The sequence below is a fragment of the Mirounga leonina genome, unplaced genomic scaffold, assembly GCF_011800145.1.
Source record: "Mirounga leonina isolate KUSES-001 unplaced genomic scaffold, KU_Mleo_1.0 Mir_154, whole genome shotgun sequence".
NCBI lineage: Eukaryota > Metazoa > Chordata > Mammalia > Carnivora > Phocidae > Mirounga > Mirounga leonina.
This window is the reverse complement of record NW_023270389.1, coordinates 238,287-252,261: the sequence shown is the minus strand read 5'-3', so window position 1 is coordinate 252,261 and position 13,975 is coordinate 238,287. Positions and strand designations below refer to the sequence as shown.

The 13,975-nt window shown below is 57.1% G+C and overlaps 2 protein-coding genes and 1 long non-coding RNA gene across 4 annotated transcripts in view; 1 reads left to right on the top strand and 2 right to left on the bottom strand.

Annotated features, from left to right (window-relative positions):
- Window positions 1-205: 205 nt before the first annotated feature.
- Window positions 206-4,730, bottom strand: SLC27A3 (solute carrier family 27 member 3). Its single transcript, XM_035009627.1, has 10 exons — window positions 4,057-4,730; window positions 3,540-3,749; window positions 3,084-3,242; window positions 2,391-2,515; window positions 1,954-2,148; window positions 1,754-1,844; window positions 1,425-1,623; window positions 1,102-1,199; window positions 851-981; window positions 206-517 (listed from the first exon to the last, which is right to left on the bottom strand). Exons 1-10 carry the CDS (start codon window positions 4,637-4,639, stop codon window positions 341-343), a joined length of 1,968 nt encoding a protein of 655 aa, XP_034865518.1. The 5' UTR covers window positions 4,640-4,730; the 3' UTR covers window positions 206-340.
- On the top strand, window positions 480-13,919 carry LOC118013827. The gene is made up of 3 exons (XR_004680120.1): window positions 480-573; window positions 7,964-8,033; window positions 13,843-13,919. It is a non-coding gene; the product is annotated as an uncharacterized LOC118013827 (long non-coding RNA).
- The window catches only part of INTS3 (integrator complex subunit 3), a 42,627-nt gene continuing 33,810 nt past the window's right edge, over window positions 5,159-13,975 (bottom strand). Inside the window, exons 21-30 of one of the 2 annotated variants that reach the window (XM_035009625.1) lie at window positions 11,497-11,650; window positions 10,404-10,472; window positions 9,598-9,673; window positions 9,120-9,233; window positions 8,698-8,746; window positions 7,633-7,800; window positions 7,227-7,327; window positions 7,029-7,101; window positions 6,781-6,937; window positions 5,159-6,673 (exon numbers count right to left, since the gene is read on the bottom strand). In XM_035009625.1, coding sequence (XP_034865516.1) covers window positions 6,596-6,673; window positions 6,781-6,937; window positions 7,029-7,101; window positions 7,227-7,327; window positions 7,633-7,800; window positions 8,698-8,746; window positions 9,120-9,233; window positions 9,598-9,673; window positions 10,404-10,472; window positions 11,497-11,650 — 1,039 coding nt within the window. In that variant the 3' untranslated portion in view covers window positions 5,159-6,595. The remainder of the gene's footprint in view (window positions 6,674-6,780; window positions 6,938-7,028; window positions 7,102-7,226; window positions 7,328-7,632; window positions 7,801-8,697; window positions 8,747-9,119; window positions 9,234-9,597; window positions 9,674-10,403; window positions 10,473-11,496; window positions 11,651-13,975) is intronic. The other variant, XM_035009626.1, reaches the window with a different exon arrangement.

Sequence of the window (13,975 nt, the reverse complement as noted above, 5' to 3'; positions counted from 1 at the left end):
CACACAGCACAGACTGACACCCACCACCAGGGGCTCTCCAAGGACAGGGATCACACGGAGTCACCTGAGAGGAAAAACACTGCGGTCCAGACGCGGAGCTCAGGCCCACATAAAGTCAGGGCAGAGGTATGGGGCTCTGTGCCAGGAAAAAGCAGTTCCACAGACAGGGAAGCCCCAAACCGCAGATCAGAAAGACAGAGCTAGACTGGCTCTGGTCCTGTTTATTACAAAATAATGATTCCAAATCTGGTATAAAAAAGACCCCAGACAGTCCCCAGTACACCTGCCATGCCCCCAACCCACAAAGTCACTCCCTCAGGCACCTGAGCATGCGGGGCTCTCAGATGCGAAGGTCCCCAGCCAGGAGGGCACTGTACCGGGCAGGTGTGAGGGGCAGGTAGGCACCCCCAGCCTGGTCCAGAACATAGAGGGGGTCAGACAGTGTGCTTGGGTCAAAGCCCTCCTTTGTCATCCGCACCTTCTGCTGCTTGAAGGTCTCCGTGGTGGCCAGAGACTCCTGAGGAGGGGCATCAAAAGGAGTTGAAGGAAGGCATATTCTGCCCAGTGGTTCAGGTGAGTCAAGGGACTGAAGTTTGTCAAGGGGCAGGGAAAAGGAGGTATGAGGTCAGAGTTTAGGGGACGGGGTGACAGGGAAGAGAAGGACACAAGCCTGGAGGAGGGCAGAGGGAATGAAGGGGGGCAAAGGAGTACATGTCTGGGAAGGAGCTGTTCTTTCTCTTCACGGAGAGTATCACGTGAGGATCCCTGTGTGGGGTTTGGGCACTACCAGCTGCTGCAGATGACCGGGAGGGGGTGGGGGGGGAGGGGGGGAGCAGGAGCAGCTGATTACCTGGAGCCTTAGGAATCGAGGCCAGGCATACGGTGGCAAGTTCTCAGAAACATGGGTGTAGAGCTGCACAAGGTCCAATGAGTGGGGGGGACGTAGAACCAGGGCCGCCATTCCAGCTCTGCCTTCGTGCCCTGGTGGTCAGTGGGGAAAGGTCAGCTGTGGACCACCCTCCAGCTTCATGTTCCCTGGGCCCAAGTAATACCAGGTCAGGGCAGTGGGCCAGCTGCCTCCCACCTCCCGTGTCTTGGCACCTGGCACGGTGACTCCGTAGACGTTCACCTCCTGAAGAAAATCCAGGGACTCCAAGGCTTCCGCCACCTCAGTCGTGGCCACGTTCTCCCCTTTCCACCTGCAAGAGGGCAGAGATCCTGGGCCTTAGAAGGTGGGTGGGGGGAAGACACAGGGTGCCAGATGCTCACAGAGAAGAAGTGTTCCAGAGGTCTGTCTGACAGGAGAGGTTAGATGAGGGGCTGGGTTTGGGTGTGTCTGGGTGCAAGTTAGGGAGATAGGTTTAGGGGCTTCGGGTCACAGAGACTGGATGTCTGGGAAAGGACTCAAAGTCATGGACAGATACCTGAAGGTGTCTCCAGTACGATCGTGGAAGCGGAGAAAACCCTGGTCATCGCAGACCAGCAGGTCCCCAGTGTTGAAGAAAACATCCCCAGGCCGGAAGACATCCTTTAGCAGCTTTCCCCGGCCCAGCTCTGGCCCCCCAGCGTAGCCCAGGAATGGGGACTGCTGGCTCACTGGGGCCACCAGGAGCCCTGGCTCACCTGGCAGAGTCACTGGGGTCAGGGGTGACTGCCCACCTCACCCAGAACCTCCTGCCCCTCACCCCACTGTCTAATCCCAATCCTCCTTTGCCATCTGCACCACCCCCACCCACCCCACCTGAGCACGAACCTGGACATGTGGCCACACAGTGCCCCTGAGTGTCCCGAATTGGCTCCCCTGTGGTGACATCACAGCGAATCAAAGAGAAGGGGAAGACATGCTGGGGAAAGGGAGACCCAGGCACTGGGTCATTTCAGTTGCACGAGCCCCCTCCCTGCCGGCCCCCACCTTCCATGGGATCCCCAGTTTCTTCCCCACCCTTCCCTTACCTTGTAAAGCCAGGAAGCACGTCCCACAGCACCCAGCTGTCCTGTGTAGTTGAAAGTGGCAACGTTGCCCTCTGTTAGTCCGTAGGTCTCCAGCACCTGCAGGGGCCCAAAGCGCCGCACAAAACGCTCCCAGGTGTCCGGGCGCAGCCCACTGCCCACCGCCAGCCGGACCTTATGTCCACGTTCTGCCTTGCTCTGAGATGAGGAGAGATGGGCAGAAGGTTCACCACCAAGACGCCAACTCCCAAAAGTGAAGTCCTGTTTCCCACTCCCCTGGAGCCCCTTCCACGGTGACCTCACTCAGATATCCTGTCATCCCAGGCCCCTCACCCCGCCCTGCCGTTCTCTTCCAACTCCCAGACCACTGTCTCAGCGTCTCCCATGAAGTGCCCACCTCCCTGCCTGGGCAGCTCTGCCCTGGACCTGTGCCCACGCACCGGGGGCTGGTTGACAAGGTATCGGCATAGTTCCCCGATGTACTGGAACACTGTCACCCTGTGCTGCTGGCAGTCCTCCCAGAACTGGCCAGCCGAGAACTTGGACTTCAGCACCACTGTGGCCCCTGCCAGAAGTGGAGGAGGGGGGAGGAAGGACGGTGAGGTTAAGGGCTATGGGGGCGCCCTGACCACCTCCTTCCCAGACACTAGTCCTCAGTGCAGTGTGTAGTCCCTGGGAAGGCCCTGCTGGGACATTCAACAGCAGGCCCAACTTGGCCTTCTTCCTTTCCCACCTGTGCCTCAGGGAGGTCAGTGCCCTTTCTCTACTTCCTGTCCCCACATAGTCCGTGCTCCGTACCCTGCCCCCAAGTCCCAACCTTCTCCATCTGCTTCTTCCTGGGCTGACATCCACAGCCCTTCCCCACCCCGACCTTGGAGTCTGGAGTTCTGTGAACGATACGGCCTCCTTAGCCAGTCTGTAGGTTGTGCAGGTGATGCTACTCTGCTGTACCAGGAGCTCTTGGAGAGGAGGCCCTGCCTCCTTCTTCCTCTGGATTCTCTACCCTGAAGGACTCAGGAAGCATCCCGAGGTGTGCATACCACTTAGGTACTTAATAAATGTTTGCTAGAAAAAACATCTGCTGGAGGACTAAAGGTGGGGGTTGGATTGGGGTGGGAGTTGGGGAGACTGACCAATGCCCAAGCAGCCCACAATGCCCAACAGGGAGCCGGACATGTGGTAGAGTGGGAGGGCAAGGTAGATCACATCCTCCTGGTGGGCTCCGCACAGCTGGTAGAACGCCTGGCACTGCAGAATCTTCAGATGACTGATCCGAGCAGCCTTGGGGAGGCCTGTGGGTGGTGGGGGGAGACCCGGGGAAGGGTCTGAGCTTCAGGCCCTGCCTCCCTCTGCCCCTGGTTTCCCAAAGAAAGAGGCAGAGGCAAGGCTGAAGCTGAAAAGAAGGGAGGCCAAGCTGTCCTGGAAATGTGGGAAGTTCAGGGAGGTGGAGAAATTAGTATGATTCTCGGGACCAGCATGGAGGGGCGGGGAGGGTTTGGAGGAGTGGCCTGGAAACTGAGGCCATAGTTCCTGTCCCCAGCCCCCTGCCTTCCTCTGCCTAGTTTCTGGGAGGTAAGGCCAGTGCTCACCCGTGGTGCCAGAAGTGAAGATGTACAGGCACGTGTCCATTATGCTCTGGGGGGCAGATAGGTACCCCGGCACTGGCTCATCCACTTCAGCGGAGGCCTCAGCCAGCAAATCGCTGATTCCAGCAGAATGGGTTTCAGGGCCTGCAGCCCAGAGACGGAGCCCCATGGCTCTCAGGGCTGGCAGGTCAGGCTCCAGGGACTCCAAGAACTCTGGATGAGGTGGGAAGGCATAGCTTGGGGACCCAGAATTCTCCACCCCACAGCCTATTTGCAACCCCCCCCGCCCCTCCCCCCCCGCTTCACTGCTCTTGGGCGAGAAGAGTAGGAACATCCCATCACCGTTCTGGGAACCAAAGACCCAGCTCCATCCCTTCGCAAACCCAAAGACTCAAGTCCCCGAGCACCCTTTCCGAACCCCCTCGAGGAGGCTCGGCTTCCTTCCCCCTCCCCGCCCCCCACCGACGCGCCCCTTTCCGAGGCCGGTCCCGCCCCCGCTGGCCTCGCGCTCCGGCCTTACCTGGCGCCAGCACGAGCGCGCGCGCGCCGCAGTTGCGGAGGCAGTGCAGGAGGGGACCCCGGCGCAGGGCGGCCGGCACAAAGGCTGTGCGCAGGCCGGCCTTGGCCAGCCCGAACCAGAGCCACAGGAACTCTGGGCAGGCGGGGAGGAGCAGCGCCACGGTGGCCCCGGGGGCCAGAGGGGCCGCGGCGCCGGCAACTCCCGCGGCCCGCTCGTCCTCTGCGCCGCCGCCGAGCTCCGCGTCCCAGCCCCGGGCGCGCAGGAAAGCGCGCGCAGCCCGGTTGCTCTCGCGCTCGGCCTCCGCGTAGCTGAAGCGTCGCGCGCCGTGGATGAGGAAGATGTGTGTGGGGCGCTGCCCGGCCAGTTGCGCGAGGCGCCAGGCCAGGCTGCAGCCCCCCTCGGGGCCCCTCGGGTCGGCGGCGGCCGCGGCCAGGGCGCGCGCTCGAAGAGCCCGTTTGCAGCGTAGGGCGCGCACCGCGAAGGCCAAGTCGGCCGCGAGCCAGCGCAGCCGGGGCCAGAGGTGCAGCTTCCGCAGCAGCAGGAGTGGCAGCAGCAACAGGGGCAGCAGCAGGAGGGCGGCCATGGTGCCCTCGTCCCTGGCGCGGCCCAGAGACTCCCTTCCGAAAACGGGCCGCTCGCTTTTGCTCGGAGACCTCTCCCTCTTGGGAGCGCGCGTGCGCCGGCACACGCCCCTTCCCACCCAGCTCCCCCCTCCCCCCTCCCGGTTCCCCACGGGCTGGGAGCCGAGGCCGGGAGTGCGTGGGAGGCGGCCCCGCGCTCTCCGCCCTCCCCACAGCCGCGCTCCGCCCTGTGCGCGCTCCCTCCCAGACAGCCGGCGGCCCAAACCCTCCCAGGTCCCGGTTCAGGTTTTCTCCCCAAGGGCGCTTCTGGCATCTGGCTGAACTGTGGCGTCCCGGCCTAAGGATGCCATTGCTCTCCCCCAAAACTGGCCGGAGAACTCGGCCCCTTGCCCACTTGGCGCTGCAAGACCCGGCCCGATTGCCAGACCCGTGCTCTCCCCCAGCGCCAGCAGCAGCCCCAGGGGATGGGTGGGGGCCCAGCCAGCCAGAGTTCTGGAGGGGCTACTGCGGAGGCCCCTCCTTCCGGGCAAGGGCACAATAATTGGGGCCAGCCAGCGAATGCTTTCCATCCTGGTTTTAATTGGGGCAGAGAGAACGGGAAGGGGAGAGGAAGAGGCCTCCTGCGATTAAGACTTTTAAAGGAAGGAATAACAGCTTTGAAGAAGGGGACACTGGATTCTGCAGGAGCCCTCTGTCCTGCGCCAAGACCTCACTCCTCTCTCTTCCGTCGGCCACCCAGCCTCCTGGGCAGCCTAGGGGATTCTTTTCTGCTGGGACACAGGGGACAGACAGCAAGTGGCCAGACTGTGGAACAAAGAGGGTTGGTTCCTTCTTGCTGGCATCTGAACTCTCCCCACCAGGCCTACTTCTGTCCATCAGAATCCGAGTTGGCGGCATCCTTCACCCCCAAGCAGTCCTCCAAGGGTTGATAAGCACACAGATCTACTAAGACTCACTTTCGGGAGCCTCTAGTTTCTTGACAGAGAAGTAGGGTTCAACTTCACGGGAGATGGTGCCTGGACAGGTCAGTGCCTGGCCCACAGCCCCAGTGGCAGCAGGAAGTCTGGGCAGGAGGGGGGCAGCAAAAAGTCCCTCCTGCTCCAGACAAGGGGGTGTTCGGGAAGGGAAAAGGGGAAGTTCTGAGGCCACCAGGGGAGTGGGGGCAACCAGTTAGGTGCACAGGGTAAGAGCACCTGGGCCAGCAACTCCAGCACAAAAGAGGTTCTGGCTTGTTTTATTGTCATTTAAAAACTTTTAAAACGCGATTATCTCTGCCAAAAAAACAAACAAACAAACAAACAAAAAACCCCAAAAAGACAGAACCGAGGAAATGGGACCATTTGACAGTTCTGTGGAAGTCTCTCTCTGGGAGTCCCAAAGGCTCTGGCCTCCCTCTCCCCTCAGTCCCTGCCTGAACTCTTATGGCATCTGCCCCATGTTGAGGAACAGGCAGGCAGCTGGACCACATCACTGATGAAATGCCCATTTCACACGGGAGGATGGAGAGCAACTATAAAATGCCTGTTAGGAGCAAATCAAGGCCGGACGGGGAACATGTGGAAGGGGCATCCATACACTGTCTTCACTCCAATCCTGGCCTCTCTGACCAGCAAGCCCCATCTGCCATTTCTCTTCTCTTTGGGAGGCTGGGGAGGGGCAGGGGCTGAGGACCTGCACCAGCCCAGATTTCACACAGCCTCTGGCTTCAGTGGGACCCAAGTCGGTGGGAGCAGCAGTGTGATGGGGCTGGAGGCGCCTGGACAGGAGGGAGCAGGGGCTGGGGCTGCATGGCAGCTTCTCAGGCTGAGCCAAAGGAAGCAGCTCATCCTTCCCACCAGGCGAGCCTTGGGCAGAGGGAGAGGGTGTCTCCCCACTATCTCCCCAGCCCTCATTAACCTCTGATTCACCAAGGAGGGGAGGGCAGTCCAACATCGGGTGGGATGGAGGAACACGGGGCCTCAGTCACTGTCAGACCCCACTGCAGAGGACCCTTTCCGTTTCCTCTTGGTAGGCTTCGGTTTTGTGTCTTCTTCCTCCTGGAAGAGATTGGGGGGGGGGGGCAGTCATTAGCCTGAGCAGCTACTAGTCCCAGCCCCACCCGCCCCCAATGTTCCTGCTGCTGAGCAGAGGTGAGGGCTCTCACCGAGGCACTGCTGGAGCCTGACTCTTCCTCAGCATTGGGGGGCTGTGTGGCATTCTTTCGACTGCGGGGGCTGGACAGAGCTGCTTTTCTCCGGCTCTTGGGCGGCTTGGTGGATGAGTCTTCATATTCCTCAGCCAGGGAGAAGAGATCGCTGAACCTGAGAGAAAGAACACACCCTCAGCACATTCCTCCCAGCCTCTTCTCTGTCCTGGGCAGGACCCCTCCCCCACTGCTTCCCAAGGCCTTACTTCATCTTGTGGGCCTCGTCACAGCTTGCCTGCACGTGCTGCAGAGCCTGGAGAATTGGGGTCTGGCTAAAAACTAGAGGGAGGAGGAGGGAGAGCAGGGAAGGAAGGACAGTGAGTGGTCCAGAAACTCACTCAACTCTCCTGCCCCTGCCCCCACCCACTCTAGGGCTCGTCTGAGCCAGGGTCTGCAACGCATACAGTTCTGCTTGGTGTTGGTCAGGTTGAGGCGCAGGTTGTCCAAGTGCTCCAGGATCTGCTCCAGAGTCAGCTGGGCCAGCTTGCTGCTGGAGCTCCTCAGGCTGCAGGGAAGTCACACAGCCAGAGTCTGAGCTTGAGGGGAGGGCTCCAGGAGTGTGGGACACCCTCCCCACCAGGGCCCCTCCCGAAGACAGACGCAGCCCATATGGGGAAGGATGGGGTGGAACAGGGACCAGCCACCGGGCACGAGGGAAAGGGGGAAGGGCCAGAGTGGGCCCGCACACCATGTAGCTTCAGACCACTAGGTGTCACCCACTAACCAGGAAGGAATTGCCCTGGTGATGGCCTGTGGACAGTGGGCAGCCCTCCACAGGGCCCACGTCCCCCCTCTGCCTCTTGCTCCCACCTCTGCCTCTTGCGCGGGAGGCTGTTGTTCTTGATGAGCAGGGACTTGATGTGCTCGGCCAGCAGCTCGTCATGCTTCATGCACCAGTGCCGCAGGATGCTGGTGGTGAACTGGTCATCAGGGTGGCAGGGCCTGCTCAACACCATCTTCACCATCTCCTCGCTGGGCCTGGGGGTGTGAGAGGAGTGGAGGGCACCCTGCTCACACAGCTGGCCTCAGGATCCCCTGGTCTCTCCCACCTACTTACTCCCCAAACCTCAGCCCCCTACCCCCACCCGCGTTGCTGCAGCTTCCTGCTCTCACACCCTCTCCCTCTTCTCTCTGGGCCAAGGAATGCTGGTTTCATCCTTTGCCAAAGCCAGGAGACACAAGTGATTCTTCAGTTTCTGCAGTAGCAGCTGGTATGTATACTGGGGGGCGGCTCACCAAATCTCTCCCACCTTGCCCCGAACAGTCAGGAAATGGGCCAGGGAGGCAAAAGGACCACACAGTATCTAGCCCGAGAAGGCGCAGGGGAGGGGGCTGGCAAGCCACAGCCCTCAACCTGCCCACTTCCTTTAGGATGTTCTGTACCACTTCTGGTCTCTCGGGCAAGAGAGCAGAAAAGGTGGAAGGAAGGCAAGAAGGTAGAGAAGATACACAGCTGCTGTCCTACTTATCTGGGCTGTTGGGAAAGTGCCTGTGCTGGAGGGTGGAGGGGCCTCTGCTGGCTCCCCCTCCAGGCCCCACCCCTGTACTCTGACCCAGCCTCCTCTAGGATTAGCCTAGGGTGGCCTCAGCAGAGTAGGGGTGGGGAGCAGGAAACCAGGATGTCCGGTCCCCACCCCCTCCTCCCTCCTCCCAGGGCAGCTCCTGGTGGGCAGGGGTGTAAAGTCAAGAGGAAGCCCAGATCCCAAGGGAGCTGCATGTTTGTAAATCATTTTAGGGGAAGGGCAGAATAAGTAGATGTCTACAGTAGAAAAAAGCATGGCCAGCCTCCTGAAGGAGCAGCCAGGAACCCTTTACAGGATGCTCTCTCTTGGTATGCTGTGACTGGGAGCTAGAGTCCCCGGAAGTAGAACTCACTTCTCTCTTCGGAGCTGAAGCAGCAGGCAAGACAGGGCCTCTGGGTGCTCTGTGGGGGAAGGCAGAGGCTGCTCAGAGGGTTGTAGAATTCCAGGAAGAATCTTGGTACCTCTCCCATCCCCCAGTTAATAGCCACTCAAAGGAGCAAGGACAGTCTTCCCCATGGAGCCAGGAAGAACAATCCCTTGCTTCTAGAAAATCCCGAGCGGCCTGAGCCCTAGCTCGTGCCTGGCTCAGAGTGGGCCTGCCTGCAGGACTCATCTGAAGAGCCTAAGTGACTGACCAGGGAGCCTGGCCTTCCGGACTTCGCTGGGAGGGGCAGCAGTGGGTCTGATCATCCAGAAGCCTAGGGGCCTCAGCCTTGCCCCAGAGGGACTGGGACGGTCCTTCCCTCAATTGTCCCTACCCACAGCCCTGCTCACCTTTGTATTTGAGGTGCTGCAGGATGGGGATTATGGTCTCCAGGGGAATGTTGTGGGCCAGGAAGAGCTGCCAGGCACAGTACTGCTCAAAGGTCTCCCAGTCCAGGCTCTGGACTGCAGGGGACAGAGAAGGGGCGTGCTCACGCTTGCGCGCTCTCTCCTTCACACACACATAGGGCTACCTCACTGACTAACAGCATCCCAAGCAGGGGTGATACATAGGTGAGGACAGTGTCCCCAACACTACAGATACTCTCCCTTTCCACACAAAGCATTTTCAAAGACTTCACTTCACTCCTATAGTCCCACCAGCCCTGAGCTTAAGCAGATCCAGAAACACTGCCCAAGACCACAGAGCAGGGCAGAGTGATGGTCTACCCCATTCTCAGCCCGAGCCAGCTATGCTGTTACTAGAAAACATCCAGGGCTGCCACACGTCTCTTCCCCCCCGGGGTGCCTGCAGGGTCTGCTCACTTACTGAGTATGTTGAGGACAGAGTCCTTTCGAAACATAACCAGGTTCCCCATCATCACGTGGCAAACCAGCTCCTGGAGCTGAGGAGGAGGAGAAGGAAGAAGGCAAGACCCATTGGTTCTAAAAGAAGCCAGGAAGCCAGTATGGAAAGAGAAGCAGGAGGGCTCACATGGGGAAAAAACCAAAGGAAGGGAAAACTTGGTTTAAAGGCATGGGGAGGTCTCTGAAGGATGCAGGGGCTGGTGAAGAACAGGTGAAGGCTTGTTTGGGGCAAAATAGTTAAAGAAAACCATTAAAGTGGTTTCCATGCCCTCATAGCAGAGGGAGAATGGACAACTTGTCTATGTCGCCCTAGTTTGGGCCCCAACCCACACCAGCCTGTGCCTGAGGAGGAGGAAAGGGCCCTGGGAGGCTGAGTCTGGAACAGAGGTGTGGGTAGGAGAAAGGCAAAGAAAGAAGGGCTCTTCTGTCATAAATGGGGCGAGTGGAGAGGAGGAGCAGAAATGGGACCTCAGTTCAGCACAAGAACAACACACAAGAAAAGCTGCAGCCTCCGGGGCCCTGTACATGGTGGAAAGGCCAATGGCCTGATCATTTTCATCCTGAGCCAAGGGGGTGGCCAGTTGAAAGCTAAAAAAAACCCCACCTCCTAGCTTTCCGTGTGGAACTGGAGTACCCAGGAGAGAATGAGCCCCGCCTGCCTCCCTGGGATCCACTTCCCTTCCAGCCCCCAGGCCTGAAGTGCACACAGGTGCAGGCCCCCCTCCCCCCCACTGCCCAGGCCTCCCAGGAGGACAGCTCCTTGTGCACCTGCGCAGAGTCAATAACAGCCACGATCATGTTCAGCAGTTCGCCGCTCCGCAAGGTCTCATCTGGAAACTGGGCAGAAAAAGAGGGAAGCTGGGGCAGGAGTCCAGGGTGCACCCCTTGACTTGAACCTCATAATCCATTCCCCTTTCTTCCCACATGCTCAGGGGATGGCTGGGTTAGCCAGATGTGGGGTCTAACACAAATACCTAAACAAAGATCCAACAGCTGTGAAGCTGGGACTCTAACTCTTCCAAAACCCAAATTTGCTCTTTGTGTGCCCACAGCATGAGGAGTGTGTGTGTCTCAGGAAAGCAATGGGGAGCCATCTAGAGATGGAGCTAGAGCCAAAAAGGACTGGCCATGACTGGTGAGTGCTGTGTGGCAGCAGTAAAAAAAAATCCAATCTATATTAACCCTCAGCCAAAGAAGAGAAGGTGCAGAGTGTGAGTGTTTGGGGTGCATGACAGGCAGGCATGACCCCTTCTTGGAGAGGCCAGTTTACCAGGGAGGGAGCAGAGGAGGAAACTGCCACATGCTGGGTATGTGCACCCCTCCCCCTGCAGTTTTTGGCTGAGATCACAGTTCCTCCTGTCATGCCCACACCCCGTGCCCTGATTTCCCTGTTCCCAGGAACCTTCACCAAGAGGAAGAGCTGATACCTCCTCTGATGTCCCAGTTCCTAGAGAAGACAGTGAGTGAATGAGGGAAATGAAAGTCGAGTCCCCACCACAAAGGCCCTGGTCTTTGGGAACCACTAGAGAAACTGAGAGTGAGCAATCAAAAGGCAAGAGGGCCTGCAATGTGTGAACGTGGATTTGGTTGGGGCCTGTCCTGGGTCCAGAGGATGGGGCCAAAGCTGAGAAGACAAGTGTAGAGGCCCAGACCCCAACTCACACCACAAAGCACAGGATAGGAATTCTGTGGGTTCTAGACATTTTCTAAACTTTAATGGGGGGGGGCCCACAAGCAGGTGTGGTGCTGGAAAAAAACAGCCTGCCGAGGCCAGCAGCTGTTGTATGCAGAGATGCGCAGTCTCGTGAGCCCAGCCTGCACAGCTGCCCTGTCTCAGCGGCACTCCATCAGAGGCACTGACCTCTGTGTAGATGGAGGGCGTGAGGTGGCACAGCAACCGCACATCGTCTTCCTGGCAGGCCTTCATGTCCATCATCAAGCAGGTGTGCAGGTCACCCAGCTGCGTGGCCTGGGCAAATGACTCGTACAGGTTCATCTTCCCAGCAGCGGCTTTGCTGCAAGAGCAGTCGGGCCTAAGCCAGCATCCAGCCTCAGACATCCCCCAGGTAGGCCCTCCTCTGCAATCCCTTTGCTGCCCCGATGCTCTGGGCCAATCAGTCTCATGGCTTTCCCCTGCCTTCCTCAAGAGCTTTGTAACTTATAGCAACCAGGACACACTTTTCTTTCTCCCCATCCTTCCCCAGTGCTGGTCAGTTAATGAAGCTGCTAACTGGTGAGAGTTGAACATAGGAGAGGGCTCAGCTCAGGCTAGAAAGCTCGCTTCCTGATTTCTGGGCTCTGAACAATGAGGACAACAACACATAGAGGCCCCCACCTCACATCACGTACAAAACAACTCAAAAGGGGTTATAGGCCTAAATGTTAAGAACTGAAACTATACAACTCCTAGAAGAAAACACAGGAAAGGGGCGCCTGGGTGGCTCCGTTGTTAACCGTCTGCCTTCGGCTCAGGTCATGATCCCAGGGTCCTGGGATCAAGCCTCGCACTGGGCTCTCCGCTCAGCGGGAAGCCTGCTTCTCCCTCTCCTACTCCCCTTGCTCGTGCTCCTGCTCTCGCTATCTCTCTCTCTGTCAAATAAATAAATAAAGTCTTTAAAAAAAAAAAAAGAGGAAAAAAAACACAGGAGAAAATCTACATGACACCAAAAGCACAAGTGATGGAGAAAAGATAAATTGTACTCTTCAAAATGTAAAACATCAGGGCACCTGGATGGCTCAGTCGTTAAGCGTCTGCCTTTGGCTCAGGTCATGGTCCCAGGGTCCTGGGATCGTGCCCCGCACCGGGCTCCCTGCTCCGCAAGAAGCTTGCTCTCCCTCTCCCACTCCCCCTGCTTGTGTTCCCTCTCTCACTGTGTCTCTCTCTCTGTCAAATAAATAAATAAAATCTTCAAAAAAAAAAAGTAAAACATCTGTGTTTCAAAGGATGCCATCAAGGAAGTAAATAGACAACCCGGAGAATGAGAAAATATTTGCAAACGTTATGTTTTGTAAGGGACTTGTATCCAGAATATATATATAAAAAAATCTTAAAAATCAACAATAAAAAGATGAATAACCCCAATTAAAAAACAGGAGAGGGGGTGCCTGGGTGGCTCAGTCGTTAAGCGTCTGCCTTCGGCTCAGGTCATGATCCCAGGGTCCTGGGATCCAGCCCCGCATCCGGCTCCTGCTCCGCGGGAAGCCTGCTTCTCCCTCTCCCACTCCCCCTGCTTATGTTCCCTCTCTCGCTGTGTCTCTGTCAAATAAATAAATAAAATCTTAAAAAAAAAACCCACACAAACAGGAGAGGAGGGGCGCCTGGGTGGCTCAGTCGGTCAAGCGTCCGACTCCTGGCTTCGGCTCAGGTCATGAGCTCTGGGTGGTGGGATCAAGCCACGCGTCAGGCTCTGTGCTCAGTGTGGAGTCTGCTTAAGACTCTCCCTGTCCCTGCGCCCGTCCCCACTGCGCACGCTCTCTAATAAGTCTTAAAACAAAAACAAAAAACAGGAGAGGATCTGAACAGACATTTCTCCAAAGAAAATATGTAAATGGCCAATGACAAGCACATGAAAAGCTGCTCAATATCATTAGCCATCAGGAAAATGCAAATCAAAACCACAGACCCATTAGGATGGTTGTAATGAAAAAGCTGCCCAACAACAGGCTGGGAAGCCCGTGAAAGCACTAGAAGCCTCGCCCACGGCAGGTGGCAACGGAAACTGGCTGCAGTCACTCTGGAAAGTAGTTCGGCAGGTCCTCACCAAGTTAGAGATGGAGTTACTGTTCGACCGGCATCTACTCTTAGGTATATATACCCAGGAAAATTGAAAACCTGTGTCCAGGTAAAAATCTGTATGTGAATGTTCACAGCAGCTCTTTTCACAATAGACAAAAAAGTGGAAACAAATCAAATGTCCATCGCTGGGTGAACGGATAAACAAACTGTGGTATACCTAGACAGTGGAGTATTATTTGGGCATAAAAAAAGGAAGTTCTGACACAAGCTACAGCGGGGATAAACCTTGAAAACATTACACTAAGTGACAAAGCCAGTCATGAGAAACCACACGTTGTATGATTCCATTTATACGAAACATGCAGAGTAAGTAAATCTATAAAGACAGAAAGCAGATCCGTGGTTGACAGGGGTGGGGTGAAAGGGACAATGGGAAGGTGACTGCTAACTGGGATGTGGTTTCTCTTACAGATGATGAAAATCTTCTAAATTAGCCAGCAGCAACAATTGTACAACTTGGGGAATATACTTTAAACCACCGAACTGTGGTGTTAAAGCTGTTATTAAAAAAGACACACGGAAGGCCGTGGTGATGCCAGCGGGG

Excerpts from the sequence above, each read along its gene's own strand:
- SLC27A3 (XM_035009627.1), bottom strand. The coding sequence starts at position 4,639 with ATGGCCGCCCTCCTGCTGCTGCCCCTGTTGCTGCTGCCACTCCTGCTG. Across the intron at positions 3,243-3,539 it reads CTTCACTTCTGGCACCACGG|GCCTCCCCAAGGCTGCTCGG; the intron begins GTGAGCACTGGC and ends CACCACCCACAG. Across the intron at positions 1,624-1,753 it reads CTGTGTGGCCACATGTCCAG|GTGAGCCAGGGCTCCTGGTG; the intron begins GTTCGTGCTCAG and ends TGACTCTGCCAG.